The sequence below is a fragment of the Polypterus senegalus genome, chromosome 4, assembly GCF_016835505.1.
Source record: "Polypterus senegalus isolate Bchr_013 chromosome 4, ASM1683550v1, whole genome shotgun sequence".
In the NCBI taxonomy this organism is placed as follows: Eukaryota; Metazoa; Chordata; class Cladistia; order Polypteriformes; family Polypteridae; genus Polypterus; species Polypterus senegalus.
This window is the reverse complement of record NC_053157.1, coordinates 99,380,764-99,406,294: the sequence shown is the minus strand read 5'-3', so window position 1 is coordinate 99,406,294 and position 25,531 is coordinate 99,380,764. Positions and strand designations below refer to the sequence as shown.

The 25,531-nt window shown below is 40.5% G+C and overlaps 1 protein-coding gene across 2 annotated transcripts in view; it reads left to right on the top strand.

The window, feature by feature from the left end:
* hgsnat (heparan-alpha-glucosaminide N-acetyltransferase) overlaps nucleotides 1-25,531 on the top strand; it is a 376,297-nt gene that overhangs the window by 115,473 nt on the left and 235,293 nt on the right. For both annotated transcript variants that reach the window (XM_039751089.1, XM_039751090.1), the window contains exon 5: nucleotides 17,360-17,429. In XM_039751089.1, the coding sequence (XP_039607023.1) occupies nucleotides 17,360-17,429 (70 nt within the window). The remainder of the gene's footprint in view (nucleotides 1-17,359; nucleotides 17,430-25,531) is intronic.

Here is a 25,531-nt window from a genome sequence, read left to right as displayed (position 1 = left end):
GACATTCACAGAGTTGTCTTGAAGCCACTCCATTGATATCTTGGCTGTGTGCTTAGGGTAGTTATCCTGCTGACAGATGAACCGTCGCCCCAGTCTGAGGTAAAGAGCGCTGTGGAGCAGGTTTTCATCCAGGATGTCTTTGTACATTGCTACAGTCATCTATCCCTTTATTCTGACTTGTCTCCCAGTTCCTGCCGCTGAGAAACATCCCCACAGCATGATGCTGCCTCCACCATGCTTCACTGTAGGGATGGTATTGGCCTCATGATGAACGGTGCCTGGTTTCCTCTAAACGTGACGCCTGGCATTCACACCAAAGAGTTCAATCTGTCTCATCAGACCAGAGAATTTTGTTTCTCATGGTCTGAGTGTGTTTCAGGTGCCTTTTGGCAAACTCCAGGAGGGCCTACATGTGCCTTTTTACTAAGGAGTGGCTTCCGTCTGGCCACTCTACCATACAGGCCTGATTGGTGGATTGCTGCACAGATGGTTGTCCTTCTGGAAGGTTCTCCTCTCTCCACAGAGGACCTCTGGAGCTCTGACAGAGTGACCATCGGGCTCTTGATCACCTCCCTGACTAAGGCCCTTCTCCCCTGATCGCTCAGTTTAGATGGCCGGCCAGCTCTAGGAAGAGTCCTGGTGGTTTCAAACTTCTTCCACTTATGGATGATTGGGACCTTCAAAGCAGCAGAATTTTTTCTGTAACCTTCCCCAGATTTTTAACTCTAACTGTAACTCGAGACAATCCTGTCTCGGAGGTCTACAGACAATTCCTTTGACTTCATGCTTGGTTTGTGCTCTGTCATGAACTGTCAACTATGGGACCTTATATACGTAGACAGGTATGTGCCTTTCCAAATCATGTCCAATCAACTGAATTTACCACAGGTGGACTCCAATTAAGCTGCAGAGACATCTCAAGAATGATCAGGGGAAACAGGATGCACCTGAGCTAAATTTTGAGCTTCATGGCAAAGGCTGTGAATACTTACCTCGTATGTACACGTGCTTTCTCAATTTTTTTTATTTTTAATACATTTTGCAAAAATCTCAAGTAAACGTTTTTCACATTGTCATTATGGGGTGTTGTGTGTAGAATTCTGAGGAAAAAAATTAATTTAATCCATTTTGGAATAAGGCTGTAACATAATGAAATGTAGGAAAAGTGATGCGCTGTGAATACTTTCCGGATGCACTATATGTTTCTATACTACTCCATAATAGTGCAAGCCAAGTTGTACTTGTTTTATTGTATTTTTTTCAATACTGTGTAATTTACTTGGTTACTGTGTAATAGTGTGACAACGCTGGTCCCCTACAGACCCCCTCTTCCCACACGTCTGTTGAACCTACACCATTGAAGCCAGGGGATGGTGGAAAGTGCTCAAGTGCTTTTGTTAAAAACAGTCAAAAGTATAACCAAAAGTGTCCGTTCTGCTGTGTTCAGAAAAATACAGTACCCAAATAAATAGCAAATCCATAAACTCCCCATGAAAAGTGGAGATAAAAACCATAATAAATAAATAAGTTAAAATAGATGTTAAAATGCAGTCTCTCTCCTCACCCGATTGCAGCACACCACCTTCTGTCTCCACGGTTCACCCTTCACTGGTGGAGCCTTTGCAGCATGAACTACTTTCTGCCAACCCCTGTCTTGGCTGCTGCCAGCCAGACCGTCCGAGGTCGGCACACCTCCCATCTTCCTTCGTGCTCACTCAGTTGCTCCTCAGATCCATCGGGTGGTCTTGCATTTCGCTCGCACCACTCTACATGCTTAGTTCGTGGGGTGAACCAGCCCCTAGATCGCCTCAACCTTCGCTCCCTCTCAGAGCCCCAGCTCGTGCTGCCTTCTCCTTACTGGTGTCTGGTTTGTCTCCCATGACTGCCTTTTCCCTTCTTTAACCTACTTGTGTTCTATCTTTTCTTTTTCCTTCCCCCTATCCTGCCGGCCCATAAATATACATTTCCGTGGGCGCAGCGTCTTATTCACACGCCGCAGTAAGCTGATGAAGCAATTGAGAATGATCGGGTGGGACTCGCCCCAATCACCTCATCAACTACCCGCAGTCATGCAATCGCGCCTGGATCATATTTTTTTTGAAGCCGCGGACCCACTATAACACAAATAGCATTATATATGCAAGTTGTAGTTTTATTATTTATGTTGTAACAAGAATGAACATTAGACAGTGCGAAGGTTTGGGGCAGCCACCTGTATAATTTTTCCCGGCTGTAAAACTGTTGTAAAAACATATTCGAGTGCATAAGATCGAGTCCAAAACAGAACTGCCTCTCTAGACACAAGATGGCAGCTTTAAAGGTCAGTGGAGGAAGTGACATCATTGGCTGCCCCAGAGCTGGGCAGGATTTCCGTAGAATGATCTACAAAAGATCGAGAAGGAAAATTAGTGCACTTCGTGCCCTGGTCTGGCGTGCAATGTATTCAAGCCCTTTAGTTGTCTCCGAAACACACGGAGCCTGTGTCCGAAGCGTCCGTCTGGAGGATAAAAGGATGTGAAAAGTCAGGTGCCTTCCAAATAGGTGCCGACGTCAGGGCCTTTAAGTCACGGAATGCCATCTCTGTTGCATCAATCCATACCACAGTGTTAGGAGCCCTCTTCTTTGTTAAATCAGTCAAGGGCATGGCTCTCTCCGAAAAGCATGGTACACACCGGCAGTAGTACTCTGCTAAGCCAAGAAATGCCTGGATCTGCCAGTTGGTTTGCAGACGGGGCCATTTCAAAATGGTATCTATTTTAGAGCACTGTGGCTTCACAGTACCACAACTCACCAGGTAGCCCAAATATTTGGCTTCTTTCAATCCAAAGAAGCATTTTTTTGGATTGATTTGAGGACTGGCTTCACTCAGCGTCCGTAATACCGCTCGGATGTGCTGTCGGTGTGCCTTCCAGATGCTGGAATAGAAGACAACGTCATCCAGATAGGCAGCACTATACATGTTATGGGGGTGGAGCACTTTGTCAACCAGACGCTGGAAAGTCGCAGGAGCCCCATGTAACCCGAATTGAAGGACATGGTACTGCCAGTGCCCACTAGGGTTGCTAAATGTGTTTTAGCCTTTTTGGAGTCCGTTAAAGGAACCTGCCAGTACCCTTTGGTCATGTCAAGTGTGGTCAAATATTCAGCCTGTCCAAGCCTCTCAAGGAGGTCATCCACTCGAGGCATCGGATAAGCATCAAATTGTGAGACCTGATTAAGCCAACGGAAGTCATTGCAAAATCTCCAACTCCCATCAGGCTTGGAAACCAAGTGGGCTGAACCAGGGACTATGAATCTCCTCTATGACTCTAATACTCAAGCGTGCGCTTGATTTCCAGTTCCACTTCTGCCTTCTTTACCTCTGGAAGACGATATGGGCGTTCTTGGACTATTGCCCCGGGTTCAGTCACAATATCGTGTGCAATCAGAGAGGTCCTTCCAGGGTTTTCATCTGCCACCTCTGGGATGGATGAGATAACTACTCCACGCTCTCGTCTCTGTCGGTTATTCAAATTAGAGCCGAAGTTAAGTGTGTTGGTCAGATCAAAGAAAGAGCGGGGCTGGCCGGAGGAAGTATCATGGTCCCTTTCCTTCCACGGTTTCGGCAGATTCACGTGATATATCCGCTCGCTGGGTCGACAATTGGGCTGTTTCACCAAGTAATCGACGAATCCTTTTCTCTACTTATCTTCGTATGGTCCTTGCCAGTGGGAAAGTAGTTTAGAGTGGGCGGTGGGAACCAACACCATGACTCTATCCCTGGTTGGAACTCCCGGAGCGTTGTGCCACTGTCATAATAGTGGGCCTGTGCTGCTTGGGCCTCCTCCATGTGACTTTTTAATATAGGCCGAATTTTCTCAAATCTATCGCATAACGGTGTGATATATATTCCAAAATATTAGTTGAGGAAAGAGCCTCACCTTTCCAATCTTCTTTTAAAATGTCCAGTATGCCCTGGGGTTGTCGTCCATATAATAATTCAAAGGGTGAGAACCACGTCGAGTCTTGAGGGACTTCCCTGTTGGCAAAGAGTACGAGGGGGAGGAGTTGATCCCAATTCCTCCCGTCCCCGCTAACCACCTTGCGATGCATCTGTTTGACAGTCTGGTTAAACCTCTCCACTAGACCTTCGGTTTGAGGATGATACACCGCGGTCTTCAAGTGGTTTATTTTAAGTAACTTAGCTGTTGATATCTCCCGGGACTCTGCCGGCTGCTGGTTGTGACCCCCCGGGGTGATCCTCTGCGCTTCTCGAGGGGGGGGTTGGGGCTTCTCTGGTGACGGTCTCCCTGGGGACTTCTTCAGGCCATGACCTGTGTGGGGGGCTCTCTTTTTGCAGGTCGAGAAGCGGATTCTGGTTCATTTATTGTTTATTCTATATGAAACACCCCCCCTTCCCTCTTTACCTCCATCTCTTCCTTTTCTCTCTTCTTTTTCTTTCACTTTTGTCTCCATGTCCGGTTCGAATCTTAAAAACATCTGAAAATATTTCTAATAGTTTTGGTATCAGGCGTGACGTTAGCAGAAGCTGTAATGCTCCACCTGAGAGAAAAACTGTAAGGCCTAGTCACCAGCATTTAGACATCAATTCTGATTGCTTCACAGCTGAACAGGACACGGTTAAAAAAAAATAACTTGGCTGTTTCCCTGAGCGTCTCTGAGGTAAACGGCGTCCCTTTGTCCGTAAGGACTTCTTTAGGGACCCCAACTCGTGCAAAGACTCCCACTAGTTCCCGTACAATTGCTTTAGAATTAGCTGAGTGCAACGGAACAGCTTCTGGATACCGGGTCGCATAATCCACCAGGACTAATCTATATTTATGTCCTCGGGCCAAGGGTTCCGCTGTGTCGACCCCTATCTTTTGAAATGGGACATCAATCAAGGGAAGGGAAACCAGAGGAGCATGGTCCCTGCTAGGAATTTGCTGCAGCTGACATTCTGGACAAGAAATACAGAAGCGGCGAACCTCCTCGTTAATTCCTGGCCAATAGAAATGAAGCTTAATACACTCTAATGTTTTCTCGGTGCCCAGGTGGCCTCCTAGGAGGTGGCCATGTGCTGACTCACAAACCTACTGCCGGAAAGTTTGTGGGATTAGCAACAGCTTCCGCACCCTCGCGTTCGCTGACCCGATATAATAAATAATTTTCTATAAAAAAGTGGGGCCCCTGTGGCATGAGCTGAAGAGTGCTTTGGCCGTTGACGAGAACTACTGCATTCTTTGCAAATTTAAGGGAATCATCATTCCATTGTTCCCTTTTAACCAACGCCGGTGTTTGTCTAAATTGAAAGCTTAGATGTGAGAGAGGGTCCGGTCTGACCTCAAGGGGCGGAGAATCATCCCATTCTGGCAAGACGCGGACTGATGACGTAGTGATCTGTGACGGACCAAGAAGCTCCCTGTCCTCCTCTTGGTTTCCCATACCTCTTCTCCTCCGGCTGAGTACACGGTGTGGAGACAACCTGAGACGGAGGATTCCCGTCTGTAACTAGGCTCAATTTAGGATTAGGTGAGGTCAGTACTTCACTGCTTTTATTATCAGACCAGTCCCGCCCGAGAATCACAGCGTAAGGTGGATTTGGGAGGACCGCTACAGTGATTGTTTTAACGGTGGCCTTTATTTTTAATGTATTGGCGATAAACAATAGAAATGTTGCTTCCGGAATCAAATAGAGCTTCTACTTTGAAACCATTTACTATTACTTCTTCCGTGTGAGCCATTAACAAGGGGTTTGAAAGTGCACACAATCCATCCCCCTCAATTCATTTACATTCTGCCTCGCTCCCAAGTGAGGGCTGCTCCCTCGGAATCGGGGACTCCGGTGCAAACTTCAGTTTATGCCGAGAGGGCATATTAAGAGGGACATGATCTCTGCAGTGTCTGCTTAAGGACCGTTCTGCTCTCTCAAATTGCGAGGCTGTCCTAGATAGTTTGATGAGCCCAATGAGCTCGTTTACATTCGAAAAACCGGCTGGCCGAAATATTCTGGCAGGTTATTTATGAATATAAAGCAGGCCACTTGTTTAACTATTTGGAAGGTAGTACATTTGGCGGGCCTTAACCAATGTGCCACGTCTTCCCAGAGAGCATCAAGCTGCTCTCGGGTAGACCTCTCAGGGTCAAATCTCCATTTCTGTAGCTTATTCACCTGCTGGTCTGGGAAATCCCCACTTTGCTCTGTGGCCTTAGCCACGACGGGGAGGACAGCTCTTTACTATGAGAAAGCATAATAAGTCCACGCCACTTCCCCCATAGAGACCAGCCCACGTCTGTGTGTCCTAATGACACTCTCCCTATTTAAGTTATGTGGCCCAGAATTAGACAATGGAAGCGGAGTCTGCACTGGTTCTTTATGAAAACCGAGACGCATTCTCCACCCGGAAGCTCAGCCCAGGTACTATCCCACCTGCTCATGATTCAGGTCCGGTCCTGTTCTCTTCTGGGTTTTTTCCATCCTGTTGGCTACGCCACTGTAACAAGAATGACCATTAGATATTGCGAAGGTTGGGGGCAGTCACCTGTATCATTTTTCCCGGCTGTAAAACAGTTGCAAAAACATATTCGAGTGCATAAGATCGAGTCCAAAACAGAACTGCCTCTCTAGACACAAGATGGCAGCTTTAAAGGTCAGTGAAGGAAGTGATGTCATCAGGACCGGACGTGTCATCATTGGCTGCCCCAGAGCCAGGTGGGATTTCCCTAGAATGGTCTGCAAAAGATTGAAAGGGAAAATTAGTGCACTTCACCACCCCCTGGTCCGGCGTGGAATCACATGTATTCAAGCTCTTTAGTTGTCTCCGAAACACACGTGTGTGACAATATATATAGCTTAGCTTGAAGCAAGGTCCATATTAATGCAATTTGCCTTAATGACGGTTCAGTTGGTAAAGATGTCATCACCAAGTTGCACTTGTTTTATGTTATTTTGATGAATACTGTGTAATGTACCTGGGCTTGAATTTGTGAAGTAATAATATTATTACTGGAAGTTGCACTATTATTTATTTTATTGTTGTTATTTATTAGTTTAAATATTATGTAGTTTAATGATGGTAAATTTGTTTAAAAAGTCACTTTAACATGTCAGTGGACAGAGATTGTTAACATTAACAAAGTTTTTACAAAAAATATTTACTATTTATTCCTTTTCTAAGATATGTTCAGTGCTATACAACTTCTGACAAGCACCTCTGGATATTTTACTGTCTAACTGCCTCTTTGGATGGTTGACAATATGTTGTCAAATTTTTAGTTTTAGTTGTTTGCAAAATTTGTTCAATTAAAAGGTATATTCTGACTGCAACTGTCATGCAGTGTGATTCCTTCTCTTCATTAGTGCCACCCCCTTGAAAACTATCACTTTATGTGGCCATGCAAACCTTTATTAATACTTGTGTGCACATTAAAATGTTTTTTTGTACAATGTACAATTCTCATGACAGTCGAATAGGTCATTCTTAGCCAGTCTACTGCAGTAATTGCAGTGGAAAATGTGGTTAACTTATGCATGGGAACAAAATACCATCAAATACTGTGAGACCGGTCCAATTTTGAAAAATACCATGATATAGAATTTTGGCCATATCGCCAAGCACTGCTACAGACTGAACATCCTCTCATGCATTTGCTGTTTAGTCGTGTCATGGACACTAGAGGCAAATCAAATTTATATTATGTTGTAATTGTTAATCTTGAATTCCAAAATGAATTTTGTGAACTATTTACAGGCCTAAAGACAGTAGGTATGTGAATAGAAAGATTACATTCATATAGTAAATTACTCTGAGATGGGCTGGCGCCCTGCCGGGTTTTGTTTCTGGGATTGCCTCCAGTAGAACCCCGTGACCCTGATGTTAGGATATAGCGGGTTGGATAATGGATGGATGGATAGTAAGTTACTGGAAAGTATATACGTACATCACAGTAAAATAAAACTTACCAGATACCTCTCTTATCTAAGTGCAACTGAATCACGTCACTCCATGCCCTCAACAGAGCTTGCCTTATTTTGTGGAGTTGCCTTGATTAAACTTGTGGTAGAAATCAAACATTTTAATTAAAGAAATTTATCTTCTACCAGAACAAGTTTGATAAAACCTTTTGCGTTAGTGATTAGGGAGGGGAAAGCTTGTCCATCTGCGGTATTTATGTACTCTTGGCAATATCATGCTGAAAAGGGAGCATTCATCACAGCAATCTGTTACAGAATGATCAGAATGGTCAAAATAAGAAGGGCAGAGGTCTTTTTTATTAACAACTGAATTTATATAACAATGTTGATTAACGCATACACATCACCTGACCTTTACTCTGATTGTTTCATTGTCTTACACAGAAATGACTTTATTGAAATAAAGGTCTATTTTATCATATTTCTTATACCTTTAGGTTTAGCCATTACCCTTGAAATTTCTGTGTATGTGACAATTGTCCAGTCTTTTTGTTTACAGGACATCTTCTGATCCCTTAGTCATAATTTCATACATTTGGTGCATTACATCAACCTTCTCTTGGTACACCCTTGTCTTTGTTGCTCACTTGACCATTAATACTAGAATTCCTGAAGCCTACAAAAAAACTTGTAATCCTGGCCCACCTTAAATGCCTTGGCCACCGCTCCATTCGGTGTCTTTTGTATTGTAAATGTGTTGATTAGCACAAGCAGCCTGCTATCTCATCCCATCCCCCCACCTCTGCAGAAAGGGCAAAAAGCTCTCCCAGCTCAAATCTTGTTTATCTGGGAGTGAGATACCTGGAGCTGTATAGGGTTATTAATATATAGTTATTTGGAACACATGCATTTCATGCTTGTTCCGTGTCTACAAAGACCTATGTAAGTGTATGATGACAGGAAATGCAAGAAATGTTGAACACATTCCTAAAAGACGTACTTTTTTCATGTTTTAGCACTAACGACAAAATTTTGACGTGAAGTGTATAATGTGTGAAGACCAAATATCAAATAAGCACTTTCACAAAAGGTACAAGTATAACAAAATAAGTGCGCTTTTATTCAAATATATAACCAAAGAAAAAAAATCAGGTTACTGTACTTTAACATGCATGCTTTGGTAGGACACGCCAAGAACTACTGACTCATAATCAACAGGTTGTGGATTCGATCCTTGCCGCTTACTAGAATAAATGTTTTCAGTAGTGAGCTGCTCTTATTGTTACTATTATACAATAACAACATACATTTTATCTGAGTCTGTAACAGCCGGTGTAAATGTATGGTACTGTAGTTATTGTCTGGTTTGGCAGTAGACTGTATACTTTCAGGCTGCTGAAAAGAAGACATGAGATTTAAAAAAAATACTGTATGTACATGTCAAAAATCGTATTGTAGCCGGCATTATGATTCTTGCCACTGGTGTTGGCTGTACCTACTTACTCAGTGTTTTGGAATGTATAAACAATCAGTTAACCAGTGTATTTTGGAAAGAGTGTTGTGCTTTTCTGCCTGTTTTGCAGGAGGGTAATAACTCAGAGCAGTAGTGGAATAAATAGCTCACATATCCTCATCACTGTTCCAAAAATCATTTGACTTATTACAATTGAGAGGTACAATAATTAATTTAAGTTCAGGCTATATTTGACTGTTTTTGGTACAGGTATGTCATTTTGGAGTAGCTGAAGGCTGACAATTGGCTTAGGAAGAAAAATATTTATTATGTTTTAAAGTGACAGGTTGGAGATAGGGAAAGCCCAGACACCCTTAAAGATAGGGTGAGAAGCACAGTCATCCGGGAGGGGCTCAGAGTAGAGCCACTGCTCCTCCGCATCGAGAGGAGTCAGATGAGGTGGCTCGGGCATCTGATCAGGATGCCTCCTGGACGCCTCCCTGGTGAGGTGTTCCGGGCACGTCCAACCGGGAGGAGGCCCCGGGGAAGACCCAGGACACGCTGGAAGAACTATGTCTCCCGGCTGGCCTGGGAACGCCTTGGGATTCCCCCGGAAGAGCTGGAAGAAGTGGCCGGGAGAGGGAAGTCTGGGCCTCTCTGCTTAAGCTGCTGCCCCCGCGACCCGACCTCGGATAAGCGGAAGAGGATGGATGGATGGATGGATGAAGTTGGAGATAGCATGTAATGTAAACATGCTTTATTCACATAAATAATGTGAAACTGCTGTGATACCATTGTGTCTGTCTCACACTGCCCTTATTTTGAATTTTATCTAAATTCAGACACACCAACATTTAACAGCTGGTGATATGAGCCTATAATGCTTGTGCTAGTATTATTGGTTAAAGTGTCGATGGTGTATATGTAGGATTACTATGTGAGCTTCTTGTTTGTGAATCTTTTGCAAAAAACACCTTCCAACTTAGTTAATAAATAACTTTGATCAGTCTTTTGGCTCACTATTCATTTGAAGCTAAAGCATTGACAAATTGGCAAAGTTGATTTCTTCTTATTCTCCCATCTGTGCTTTTCATACAGTGTTACAGTGCAAGGCTATTAACAGTGATGACACCCTGTTGTCAAATTGAAGATGACAGGGATTGTACAATAGCAGTGTTAACTGAAAATGGTCAATTGAAAAAATAATTCTAGTTTCACATACTTGGTTCTCCCTTAAATTGTGAACTATTTCCGTTTCAACAATCTGTGAAAATGTTCAGCACTATAGGAACTTATGAAAGTTATTGGGTGAAAAGCTGCATAAAAAACATTTTTGAGAAAAAAGCAATAAATTAAGATTGTATCTATATTTGAGCTTCTCAGCTGGAACCATGGTCCTATCAGTATACTTCAGTATACTTTCTAGAGAAATGAAAATAATTGTAAAATAGCAATAAAGTACTCAAATCACTAATCAGTACTTACGGCATGGTGTCTTAATCTTGGATCTGGCATGGGAGATGGCTAGCATCATAGACAGCTGGCTGTCATGTACACCAGGGCAAGATGGAAAGGAAAGACAGTGAAAAATAAAGGGATGTGCTTTGATTGAGGGAAATGAAAAAAGTAAGGGATGAGCTGGAGTGTGGGGCAGTTGTGGTGTTTGTGTGTATTTCAATTTTTTTTTTTTTTTAATAAATAATTCACTAGCTAGTGCATCCTTCACAATTGCGAGCAACATGCACATATTCGTGGCATTGTCTTTCTTTTTCCATCAAATGTTTACAATTCATGTTTGCCACAATGCCTGCAAAATTTGTGGGTTTTCTATCTCTGATGGTTGCTGTTGGGAAAAGTGTAGGAATTTAGTGAGCACTTAACGGAAAGAAAGACCAGGGTCACCTGTGTGTCTAAATGCGATTATCCCTAAGCTTTGTCCCTTCATTTGAACCATTATACGTTCAGCTTATTTGGAACTGCAACAGTTAATACTGATGTATAGGAATTTTTGAGAGGAATTGAGCATAATGTGGCACTATATTTTTCACGGTATAGTTAAACATTTATTGGATTGTTTTATGTTTTCTCTTGATCTGTGTAACAGGGTTTTTTTTTTTTTTAAACATCAGTACATAATTCAGTAGTAAAGCCTCTGCTTACCAATATTTGGGCACCCCAAGATATTTGAGGTCTCAGATAATGTTTACCAATGTCTCAGAACTTTAATTAGCATGTTAGGGCTATGGCTTGTTCACAGTTATCGCTGGAAAACCCCAGGTGATGCAAATTGCAAAGCTGTATAAATTCTTACTCCTCAAATCTTGTCTCAAAAATCCACAACCATGGATTTCTCTAAGCAACTGCCTATGACTCTGAAAAATAAAGTAATTGATGCTCTGAAAGCAGGAGAAGGCTATAAGAAGATATAAAGTGTTTTCAGGGAGCCGTTTCTTCAGCTTGTAATGTTAAGAAATGGCATTTAACAGGAATGGTGGAGGTCAAGTTGAGATCTGGAAGACCAAAAAAACTTTTTGAAAGAACAACTTGTTAAACTGCTAAAAAGGCAAATAAAAACCCCTGTTTGACTGCAAGAGACTTTCGGGAAGATTTAGCAAGCTTTGGAGTGGTGGTGCACTGTTCTACTGTGCAGCGACACCTGAACAAATACAGTATGGCCTTCATGGTAGAGTCAGAAGAAGAAAATCTTCCCTGTGACCTAGCCACAGAATTCTGTGCCTGAAGTTTTCAAATCAGCATCTAAACAAGCCAGATGCATTTTGGAAACCAGTCCTGTGGACTGATGAATTTAAAATAGAAGTGTGAAGAAGTTTGTCATGTTTAACTTTATGCTTTTTGGTGTTCATTTCATCTTATCTTAAATTAACTATTCACAGTAACAGACACTTGAGGCAAGGGTGCCCAATCTTTTGCATGTCACTGTACATCATGATTGAAACTATATTGAAATGTGTGCTGTACACGAAATGGACAAATTAACTAGGGGTGAGGTGTTACCCTACCATAAATATTTAAACATTACTGATCCAGTTTGTCATACGTTTGTCTCATATACTGTGATTTTGATGACGCTGAAGTCCGCTTTTAGGTTCGATAAGTTCACTTGTGCATGTATTTATCTGAGTGAATTAACAACTTTCTTTGTATTTGCTCTTACCTCAGGAATATCACAAGTCAGTATTAATGCAATTTGACTTTATCTGTCGTGTTTTCATAAGTAGTGTTAATGCTATTATTTTAGTAGCCTTGTTAGTTGCATGCAGTGTTATGCTGAAAAAAATATTGTATTTTTACTTACTGTTTAATTTTTTGATCTCCAATTTGCCCAGTGCAAAGTACTGAATGTAAGTGTATTGGTTTTCTGTATTTGTGCCTTCAATGATTTGTATGTGTTTGATTGACAAAACCACAGTGCCAGCCTGTGTCATTGGATTCTGCAGGATAAAGTTATTTTTGCTGTTGTGTCTGTTTGTTGTGTTTGTGTAAATTGAAGATACTTTAGGATTTTATTTGAATTGTACTTGTACATCGCTTTGCTAATGCATTTTTTCTGGAGCTGTTCCTGAGATGTTTATAATTAGTTGCAAAGCGTGCCCAGTTCAGTTCCTTTTATTATTGTCTTATAGTATGTTCTTTTTGCAGTTTTTAAATAAAGCAATTTTTCGCAACCACTTCCTTGTTCTTCTGTGTCTTCTTCCCAAACCAAGTACTGGGTTGCTGTAGTTTGTTACATATAGACAGGTTTCTAAGTGTTTGGACAGTGACCCAGTTTTCAGAATTGTGGCTCTGTACACCACCACCACAATGGATATGAAACAAAGCAGTCAAGATGCGATTTAAGTATAGAGTTCAGCTTCAATTCAAGGGGTATTACAAAAATATTGTATTAACTTTTAAGAAAGACAGACATTTTTATACATGGTCCCCTCATTTTGAGGAGCTCAAAAGTATTTGGGCAAACTAACATAATCATAAATATAATAATAATTTTCATTATTTGGCTGAAATTCATTTACAGTCAATGACTGCTTGAAGTCTGGAACCCACGACCCTCTCCAAGTGCTGGGTTTCCACCCTAGTAATACTTTGCCAGGCATTTACTGCCACTGTCTTCATTTGCGGCTTGTTTTTTCAATATGTTTTGTCTTCGGCAAGTGAAATGCAAGTCCAATTGGGTTAAGGGCAGCTGATTGACTTGTCCTTTGAAGAATATTGCCCTTCTTCGCCTTGAAAAGCACTTGGTTTGCTTTTGCAGTATGTTTTGGCTCATTTTCCATTTGTACTATGAAGCATTATCCTGGCAGTTTTGCAGCATTTGCTGAATCTGAACAGGTAGTATATCCCTCTACACTTAAGAATTCATCCTGCTACTTCTGCCAGCAGTCATATTATCAATAAACACTAGGGTCTGACTTAAATTTGCAGCCATGCAAGATCATGCCATAAAATTGCCTCCACCTTGTTCCACAGATGATGTGTTATTCATCGGATCATGAGCAGTTTCTTCTCTTCTCTTTCCAACATTCCGGTGTGTATTGATCTTAGTTTCCTTTGTCCAAAGAAAAGTGTGCCAGATCTGGATAGGCTTTAAAAATTTATCTGTCCTTTCTGTGTTTTAAGTTTGACCACTGGTTTGTTCCTTGTGGTAAACCCTTTGTCTTTACTTTTATGGAGTCTTCTCTACCTCCAGAGAGTGTTCTTTGGTCAAATCTTATGAAGGGATGGTTCTTCACAAAGGGCAGAATTCTGCAATCATCTAGTGCAGTTGTCTTCTGTGCTTTTCTAGACCTTCTGGTGTTTCTGAGTTTGCCAGTATGTTCCTTGTTTTAAAGAAAGTACAAAATGGTTGATTTGACCTCTCCTCATATTTCTGCTATGTCTCTAAAGGATGTGTTTTGTTTCGTTAGCTTAATGATGGACTGTTCTTGCTTGCATGGATAGTTCTTTGGACCTCATATTGAGCTTCCAAATACAACTTCCACATTTGGAATCAAGTTCTGACCTTTTACCTGCTTAATAGTTAATGAAATAATGAGGGAAGTGCTCCCACCTGGCTATGGAACAGCTTTTCAGTCAAGTGTCCATATACTTTTGAGGCCCTGGAAATGGGGGGCTATGCAGAGAAATGGCTGTCATTCCTAAATTACTCCTATGATATTTTCTGTAAACCCTTTAAAGCTGGAAATCTACATTTCAGTCACATAATGATTTCTCAGATTCAAATCTGTTGTGGTAGTGTACAGAGATAAAAATAATCAAAAGTGTGTCATTGTTCGAATACTTCTGGACCTGGCTGTATGTTGTGCAATGGCTGTTAGTTTCTCCAAGACCCCATTTAACGTTTGTTTCATATATAGATTGTATTTGAATATCATTCAGGCTGATTACATTTAGAGTTGCCATTAAAATTTATCTCTAGTGTCTGCTTATGTTAATCCCATTTTATTAATCTGTAGTTAAAATAGGAAAGGACAGTGCGCAATGACCCAACAAGAAACAGTGGACAGATGGTAGCATGCCTCACTGCCTTTAAAAAATGTTGTGTTTTAGCATGGTGCCAAAGACATAACATTTCCATGAAGGAGACATTGGACATGTGCTGCTGCCACTTCATTCACTTTTTAAAGCTGCACAGGTGTCGGGGCTGGTTGGCCTTTTGTGACTTACCTGACATCTACTGCCATCCCACATGATTCTTTTGTCTTTTAAGCCGAACTTGATTGTTGTATGTAAACAGAAAATACATTTAATTTCCACTTGTGTCAATGTTGTGGCTGGGGTGGCGACCTGGCCAGGACGCCCAGGAGGACTGGAGGAGGGCTTGCGCCTTCCCCAGACCATCTGGGGGCGACAGCCCTGGTTCCTTTGGGGGCAACAGGTACAGAGCTTTGAAGCTCCTCCCTGTAGGGGCCCGTGGTCACCGCCAGGGGGCGCCCCCATGCCTTTGGAGCCCTGGACCTCAGCACTATCGCCACACCAGGAAGTGCTGGGGGGAAGAGGAGCAGGGACACCCGGAGTGCTTCCGGGGATACAGCCGGCACTTCTGCCAAACAGGGGCATGTTGGTGGGAGGTTTCCGGGAAGCACCTGGAGCACATCCAGGTGTGGATAAAAGGGGCTGCCCCCCTTCATTCGGGGTGAAAGTCGGCAGCGGTGTGGACTGAGCTTGCTAGAAGAGGCAAGGAGGCGGCCTGAAGAGGAAGAAAGGCATTGTGTGGCCAGGACTTTGGTGTCCTTGTGGGGTTTTGTGGTGCACTTGACTTTTGTATATAGTGTAAATAAACATGTTTGTGGGTGACATGAATGTTTCTGCCTGTCTGTGTCCGGGCCAGTCTCCACAGTTGCTATTGCTGTTTGAAATGTTTCAGTGCTACATCTAAAGGATAATCACATAATTAAGTTATGAACAAAATGACTGCAATGATTAATTATGCACTTTAAATGTAACTTTTTATTTTCAGAAAAACCTTTTTTTATTTATGCACAAAAATGATTATGTAATGCTTAAGCTGACTTGAGTAATGAGCATCTTTTGTCATTATCAAAAATATCTGCAGTAACAAATTCTGAATCTTGGCATATTATGTATCTTCCAAAAGTGCCAATTCGTTTTATGTTTTAATTTGAGAAATTCAGGCAGCAATATAATTATTAAATGAAAACACACATGGTCTTTTTGAAATTGCTTCTAAATTTTGTATTAAGCTTTAAAAGTGAATTTAAGTTCAAATTAAGCACCCTTGTCAAAACTGCAGCAAGAGGTTAAATACCATGGCCTGTGTTGCGGGACCCCCACATATTCACGTGGTTTACCAGGAGACCTTGCAGGAATAAAGGCTGATAACCACTGGTCTGAAGCATTCGTGTTTCAGATTCTGCAGTCATAATTCTTAATTAGTTAGGAATTGCATTTTTTAAACCATGCACAGTTGTGCAAATCTACATAGAGCTATCAGTTTGTGTTGGTCAAAAGATGACATACTATAAAAAAATAAATTTGAAAAAAAATAATTGGTAATTGCAAGTCTTAACCTATGAGTATATCTGAGAAGAATTTTAAAATAGTGTCTTCTTTAGTAACTAATGACAAAATAAGCTATTCACAGTTTAAGTAGTGATTTTAAATGGAGTGAACTTTATTATTTTCAAAAGTAGTTAGACACTTTCTAGATATAGTAACATTTATCTTTTTATAGAGTACACAAACAAGGTTTGGAAGGTGGTACAACATTTAGCACTGCTTCTTTTACATTCAAGAAGATTGTCTCTTTGCGTTTTATGTGGGCTTTTCTCAATGTAGTTCTATTTTCATAGCACTTGCAGCTTAAGTTATTAGGACAACTCTAAATTTGCACAGCAACCCTGGCGCCCTATCCATGGTTGGTTCTTGCCTTTCATCTGATAATGAAAGGATAGGCTCTGGGCCTCTGTGACCCTCAGTTGGATTAAGTTTAATCAAAGATGGATGAATGAATAGATAATCAATATGAGTCCTGATAGCATGTTTTGCATAACATACATGTAAAGTTAATTTTGACTAAATAAATACTGTTTCTGTTGCAGCATTGGTCTCATTTCCACATATAAGGTTGTAGAGGAAATGACCATTTCTGTTTCTTTTTTTTCTTCAAGCATATTTAATGAATATGAATTCCAAGTCTGCCACTGTGTTCTAAATGTCTGTTGCTTATTGAAGTTTGTTAAACTGAACTTTGTATTTTGTGAAACAAAGACAAGGCAAATGTAGTCATGATGTAAGAGAGAACATAACTTGCAACATTTTAGTGTACATGTATTATTCAGCAAATGTAACAAATTTTTTTAAGTAAAGAAGCATTCAGTTTTTCTTGTAGAATTAATTAATTTCATTAGATGAGAAGCCATTAATTAAGTTTAAAGGCACCATGTAAAACACACACAGACAGCAAAGGAAAAATGTTCTTATGAAAATAAAAAAAAATTGTGACCACGTAATTTTTTTTTCTTTTATTTTAGCCATCCTAATTGCTTTTTTTGTTTATACTGGATTTGCCGCATCCTTTGCATTGGGTAGATATATAATGAGGTGAGTTTATAATTTTTAATTTCTATTTTATTATATATAGTAAATACAGGTGTCTCTGTTTTGTTTGGTTTTCATCATTCAATTCTTTGCTTGGCTTGGAAACATTTGGGAGTAGTGCTGGGGGTAAGAACTGAACCTCTTTAACTCTTGTATCATTATGTACTGTAATTCTAAGAATCATGCTAGATGAAAGTGGCTGTTTTTTTTTTTTTACAGTCAACTTACAAACATATTGTACAAAATCACACAGGGTTCACTAGCTAGCTGCAAGTTTCAGATATTTTATGTCTCTCTTCTTTATTGATAACTATAAATATTTAGTTTCCTGGAATTCATTCAAGTCCTAACAATTTAAAGTATGTACTTCAGTAAAAGTTTTTGCCATCTTTGTAGATGAACAAAGTATGTGTAGATCTCATATGTTGCAAAATACATGTTTAACAAATTATAGCTCTGCAAATATGTTGATTTTATTCATTCACTTCAGCTTTTCCAGGAAAGCTTTCCTGTGGTATTTTTAATTTGAAGTCTTTAGCTCTCTTAGAAAGATTTTAGTGGTACACATGGAACGAGAGAGCTTGGTTTTCCATTGCTAAAGTCTCTTAATTATTGTGGCACCTTGCAGTGTTTGCATATTTTACAGTTAATGATTTTTATGGTTTTATGTGGTGAAGTTTATATCCATACAGGACTAATTACTGCACTGTTGTTTTGCCCTGGTGCTGAACTAGAAAAAATGCAATGACTTCCCAGTCAGTCTGCTGAAAGCACAATATATTTTTTCATATTCCATTTCCATAAAAGGTATAGCTATGAACCATGTTTTGGAAACAATTGATTAAATTTGTTAGAACAAATTGTACAGTATGCCTCCCCATTGCCGCCGATTCTAGACATCTTGATTAATTTTTTTTTTTTACTTATCTAATGTAATAAGCAGTATAAATCCAAATGAACCCCTACAAAGCTTTTTAACTGATCTCTATAGTACAGCGGAACCTTGGTTCACGTACAAATCAGTTAACAAACAAAAAGCCAGTTTCCCTTTCGGTTTGTAAGTGTTCAGTCTTTCCCTGTGCATTTCCTGTGCAGCGAGCGTGCGCGAGAGAGAGAAAGACACACACACACACGCACACACAAAGGCGAGCGAGAGAGAGACACACACACACACAGGCGTGAGAGAGAGAGAGACACACACACACACGAGAGAGAGACACACGCACACACACACACGCACACACACGAGAGAGAGCTGGACGCATAAGGTAGAGAATGCACTGGGTTTTTTTTTTGTTTTCATTTCTGTTTACAGCGATCGGTTTGTAGCGTGCATTGTTGCAATGTTACTTTTCTTGGTGGTTTATTAAATTACGAATTTTTCAAATGTTCATTTTTTCCCTGTGCTTAAAACTCATTAAAAAAAGTGTTTTTAGCGAGCGGTTCTTAGCACTATAGTGCAAACTATTGCAGTGTTCGTTTTCTCTGTTGTTCAAGGTTTTCTCAGTGTTATTCAATGTTTTTACATTTAGTTTACTATGCTTTACTGTGCATTCTATGGTATAATTAACTATATTTGTGCCTAAAAACTAAAACAAATATATATTTACATACAGTTCGTATGGTCTGGAACGGATTAATTGTATTTACATACAATCCTATGGGGGAAATTGCTTCGGGTCATGACCAAATTGGTTTACGACCAGAGTTTTGGAATGAATTATGGTCGTGAACCGAGGTTCCACTGTGCTAGGGTGTTGTACTGTGTTAGCCATTATGAATGTAGAGAAAAGCCAAGTAAAATGACAATAAGTTAGCCAAAAAAAGGTGTCCTTTTGCTTGGCTTTTCTCTAACTGATCTCTAGAAACCTTTCCAGAATGTCAGTTGAGAAGCATAAACAAGATAAACCTTGTTTTAAACAACACATCTGTCCAAACAATAAATATGAAGAGTTCCATTGCAATAACACAGATAAATGCTATATTCAAATTTTTGGAAAGATTAGAAAGATAATGGGCATTACCCATTCTGATAGCCTTTAGTGGCACACCAGGTCTGCTCAGGCAGCAGATTTAGCAGACAACCAGCTGTTGTCTTCTCAGTTACATTCCAAACTAAGTGACTGAACTTCAACGTATACCAGGATCTGCCTGGGCTTCATCTGATAACAAAGGTGTAAATCAAAGCTGATCTGAAATATTTCCAGAGGCTCCTTGAAAGATGCAAATTTTTTTGCAAGCAAGAACAGAGGCATATAATTGAAGGAGCAACAACTTTGATGGACAAAAGAACTTATCTATGAGGAGACCCTGATTTCATAAGTGTAAGCAACTTTTATCCAATCAGGAGAGGTTAACCTTCCCTTGAAACTTTTTGCACCATCCTGAAGATTCTATTGGGACACTCTGTGCCTTACTCAATGGATCTCTGATTATACTTGCATGGGAGCTCTGCCCATACTCTCCAAAATGACTGAAAACCTCTGAAACCAAAAAGTGTTGTGTTTCATTGGGGAGCTGAAGCTGACAAGCACTTCTCTTTGTGAACCCTAGAGCTGAAATCCAGTTTGTCAAGCTAAACACTAATTTCAGCATTTAAACTCTTGTGCCAGAAAGAGTAATGCTTTTCCCTGTAAATTGCATAACTGAGGAAAGCACTGCACACCACAAACAAAGGACCATGTAGAAAAGAGTCCTTAAGAGTACACTCCAGCACAAGAAGAATCCTCCATTAGAACCTGGAGCAACAACAGCAACAAATTCACACATTAGGTATCTACCAACTTGGATTTGGTATCATACAACTATTTATCTGTGCCAAGATAAATCAGAACTCTAAATAATCAGTAAACAGCCAGCCTTTCTATGTTACAGTATATATTTGTCTGTGCAGTCTGTATGTGTCCTATCTTATGTCAACATATGTATGAAGTTATTATATCTCTTTAATCCTTGTCTTTATCAATAAATTGTATTATTCCAATACAATTTCTTAAAATAAGTGTGATTTAGTTACCTTGATAGTTTTACGGCTAGAGAACTACCTCCTACAACAGAGAAAGCCTGGGTAAATAAAATAGGAGCTTTGCCAAATTATTTAATCAATTAACATGCATTGCCGAAGGCAAGACTAATGATTGATTAGCAGAGTTGAATCTATATTGCTACCCGCCTTATTATGACTGTTCCTGGGTTGTTAAAATGTACACTTTCCATTTCAAAATGCAATAAATGCTACATTCCTTTTAGTATAAGCTTCCCTAAATATTTTAGGAAAGTCACCCACTTTCACACATTCAACATGTTAACCAAGGGCTTAATTTCCATTTTTTATATTATTTAGTTATTTCTTTCATGAGGCTCAGTTTAATACTTTATTCATTCTTCATTTAGCATATACTGAGCGTTTAAACACATCAACAATATAGTGTAAAACATAAACTATATACTTAGGATGTCCATTTTATGAGATCTGCTTTTTATTTAACATTATAATCCCTGAAGCCTACGAAAAAATGTAATCCCACCCCACCTTAAATCCCTTCACATCTCAGTCAGTGTCTTTTGTTTTAATACGGGTTGTTTTGTAAATGTGTCGATCAGTACAAGCAGCAAGCAGCCTGTTGTTCACTGCCTTGAATATGTCTGTCTTATGTGCACTTGCTGGCAAATAAATTTAACGACTCTAGCTATTAATATTTACTAAAACTGACTTATTTTTTAATTGCTCTGTGCTTTACTGAAACGTGGCTGCAGAACTCTATTCCTGACTCTGCATTGAACTTAACTGACTTTACGCTGTACCAAGCAGACTGCCTTACCAGACATTGCAACAATACAAAGGGTGGAGAAGTGTGTTTTAACATTACTCAAGGTTGGTGTAACAATATGACAGTTCTTTGTAAATCTTGGTTTTCTGACATAGAATTGGTTATTATAAACTGTAAGCCGTTTTATTTGTCACCCAAGTTTTCCTCAGTAATTCTAGCCGGTGTTTAAATTTTCCCTCATGTTAATGCTCAAGAAGAGCAGTGGTGACACACTGATGTAATTACTGAGATTGGAAAAGACAATCCGGACTTTCAAATCATTATTTTTGGGTTATTTTAACCATGTCAGTTTTACTCAGATCCTTTATAAATATCAACAGCAAATAAAATTCCGTACCAGAGGTGAAAATATTTTAGATCACTGCTATGCAGTTATTAAGGATGCTGATCATGCCTTCTCCCGTGCTCCCTTTGGTAATTCTCACTATTCATTGATACACCATATTCCTGCTTACAAACAAAAGCTGAAATCTGTAAAGTCAATAAAAAGAACAGTTAGAAACTGAAGATTCAGGACTGCTTTGCTTGTATAGACTGAAGTACCTTCAAAACTGCCACCTCCAACATACACAAATACACTGATGCGGTAACATCATATATTAGTTTTTGTGAAAATGTTTGCATTCCAACAAAAACAGTTGTGTTGGCTCACCCTAGAGCTCAGATGAGTGTGCCAGGACAAAGAGTTTGCTTTCACATCTGGCAATCATGAGGAATACAGGAAAGCCAAATGTATCTTGGAGAAAGGGGTCAAAGGTGTGAAAATAAAGTACTTGGATAAGTTTCAGAGACAACTTATCTGCAAATGACAGACCTTCAATAGGTCACTAACTACCAGAAACAAACATCAAACAGTTCTTCTGATCCCAGTCTGGCTAATCATTTAAATCAGTTTTACGGTTGCTTTGAAAGACAATGGTTCCATAGAATTTTTTAAGGTTTGAAATGAGCTGTTGGTCCAAGAGCAGGATTGGAGTAGTTGTGTTAGGGAGTAGGAACTTTACCGTCCTAAAATCAAACTCCTCCACCATATCGTCCTCCAAGCGTGGAGAGTGAGCAGGAGCACTATCCATTACAAGAAGGCATTTTATTGGCAATTTTTTTTTTAAGGTATTTTCTTACACTTGGGGGGCAAAGACTTCCAGGATTCATTCAATTAAAAAATTGCCTGGTTACCCAAGCCTTACTATTAGCCCTGCACATAACAGACAACTACTGTAACTTTTCATCATATTCTCTCAGTGGTACATACACAATCAATGGCTTCACACTCAGAGAATTCAGGATCATGGACTTGTCCTTGAGGAAATTGTGGCCAGACCTTGTAACAAACAGAGACATTGAGAGCTTTGAGGTGGAGTTTGTTGCTGCTGTTGATGACGTTGTGTCTCTTGACAAAAGCATGTGCTATGAAGTTGACGGTGCTGATGTGGAGGAGTTAGGGAAGGGCCACAGGAATAAGTTCACCACGGAAGAACTGGAACACCTTCAGAAAGAGCAGCAAAAGAAGGTGGCGGGGGAAATGTTTTCAGAGGAAGGAAGGGAGGATTCCTAGTTCTTTGATTAATGAAATGTGTGCTAAGTGGGGTGAGGTGCAAAGTTTTGTGGAGAGATATCACCCTGACAAAGCTGTAGCATGCCACATCTTAAACCTTTTCAGTGACAATGCTATGTCACTTCAGAAGCATTTTAAAATGCAGGCTAAAACAAATCTCGTTGGACAGGTCTTTAGTGAGACACAGGGCCAGTGAGTTTCTAGCAGAGTTGTGTGATGTCAAGAGATAAAAGAGAGACAGAAAAAAAGCCCCAGAAGGACACTTGTTTTTATGGAAGGGGACTTCACCTTCCCCTTCCTCACCACCTTCTATGTACAGTATGTCATCAACTCTACAGGTAAAGTAAAGTTACATTTTCAGGTACATTTTATCTCTTTATTGTGTTTGTTCATTTTGTGTAAGATATAATGCATTTCCATTGGTTTTGTATATAATTGTATGCATTAAGTACTGTTATAAAGGTTGAAACAAGCAATCATCTTAGGTTTGGGAATAGAATAATCCATTTTAAATTAATTATAATGGGAAAATGGTTCCAGTTTTCAAGGTTTAGAAACTTTGTTCGACAACTGAGGTTCCACTGGTATTGCACGACACTGTTTCAGATACAGCTATTTTATTTTACTTTTTCTTCCTTGTCCCCCACTGTTTCTTTTACATTTTAGTTTGAAAGTGTTTTTGTTTTGAATATGCCCTGCTTAGTATTTTATAATTGAATACATTCTAATTTATTTTATGTTATTTTAAATGGGATGAATTTATTTTATTTTGTAAATGTATTAGCAGTGTAAAATAAGGACACAGACACCATCAAAGGTTTGGGGGGAACCCCCATATAATTTAGCACAAGCTAAGGAAATGATGTCTTCACAGACAGAGTTCAAAACAGAACTGATAAAAAGACACGTGGAGGCGGTATATCTGGTAGGTTGCAGGAAGTGATGTCATGAGTGAAAGGCATTGAGGGAGGGTTGGAACTGGAATTAATTGAATTGTGTGCATTCTTCAAGGAGAGAGGAAAAAAAGTTAGAGGGCAGTGCCAGTCTCTGTTTCAATGGGTAACAGCATCTATTTGAGCCCGTAAACTGTCTCCGAAACACGTGTGTGACATGGCCCTCCTCTCAGCCAGAACCATTGAGTCAGGCGGCCCGAACCATGAGGTTGTGAACCCGAGAAGGAGCATTGGCATTGGCCTGGAGAGAGCCTTGGGGATAAACGACTGAAAACCTGTAAGGCTGAAAATCCAAAAACCTACAGTATGACACTTGGGTTCGACTCCTTATGTATTTCAGTCCACTGCAAAGGAGCATGGTCAGTAACAAGGGTGAACTCTCAGCCCAAGAAGTAATACCTCAGCTGTGTAATCGGCCATTTGATTGCCAAGGCCTCCCATTCCAATGCCGCATATCTGGTTTCCCGATCCACTAGTTTCCAGCCCAGGAACATCATTATGGGTGGAGTGGTGGCTCTGAGGCTAGGGATCTGCACTGGTAATCGGAAGGTTGCCTGTTCGAATCCAGTAAATGCCAAAAGGGACATTGTTCTGTTGGGCACTGAGCAAGGCCCTTAACCTGCAATTGCTGAGCTTTGAGTTGTGAGAAAAGCGCTATATAAATCCAAAGAATTATTACTATTATAATTATCATGAGGTGCTTGACACTATCGATGCTTTGGCTCAGCACAGCACCAAGACCTGTGTCCGAAGCATCAGCCTGGAGAATGAAAGGTAAAGACAAATCAGGAGAAATTAATACAGGTGCAGAGGTCAGAGACTGCTTTAGGTCACATAATACAAAGTCTGCCTTTTCATCCCCTACCACCACATTGAGAGCCCTCTTCTTTGTCATATTTGTCAAGGGCACTGCTCTCTCAGAGAAACTGGAAATGAACCAGCAGTAGTACCCTGCTGAACCAAGAAGTGGCTTGGATCTGCCACTTGGTTCTCTGATGGGGCCAACTCAGGATGGCTTCAACCTAAATATTTGGCCTTGTTAAATCCGACGAAACATTTCTTGGGATTGATCCGGAGGCCGGCTTCACCAAGTGTTTGAAGCATAGCTTGAACCTGCTCTATGTTTTGCTTCCATGTGCTGGAATAAATTACAGTGTTATCAACGTAGGCAGCACTAAAGGAATTGTGGGGCTCTAGGACTTTTATCTACCAGACGCTGGAAGGTGGCTGGTGCCCTGTGCAATCCAAATGGACACAATATTGCCAGTGTCCATTAGAAGTACTAAATGCGGTCTTGGACTTTGTGGATTCCATTAAAGGAATTTGCCAATACCCTTTGGTCATGTCACATATGGTCAAATATTTTGCACCCCCCAGCCTTTTGAGGAGGCCGTCCACGCATGGCGTAGGATAAGTATTGAATTGGGATACTTGATTAAGCTGACGGAAGACATTGTATAACCTCCAACTCCTGTCTGGCTTACCAAGGAAGTCTGTTGGGTTGGACTGGGGACTGTGGCTTTTCTCAATCATACCTAGTTCCACTTCTGCTTTTTACTTTTCTGGGAGGCAGTAGGGGCGTCCCCTGATGATCACTCCAGGTTCAGTGATGATATCATGCGAAGTCAACGAGGTCCGGCCAGGTCGTTCACTCACGAAATCCATAACTGACAGGATTACTGATTGAAGTCAAATTGGGGCCGAAGTTAAGTGATAATTTATGAGCATAATAGAGCAGGGCTGAGAGAGGACAGGGTCAACATCCCT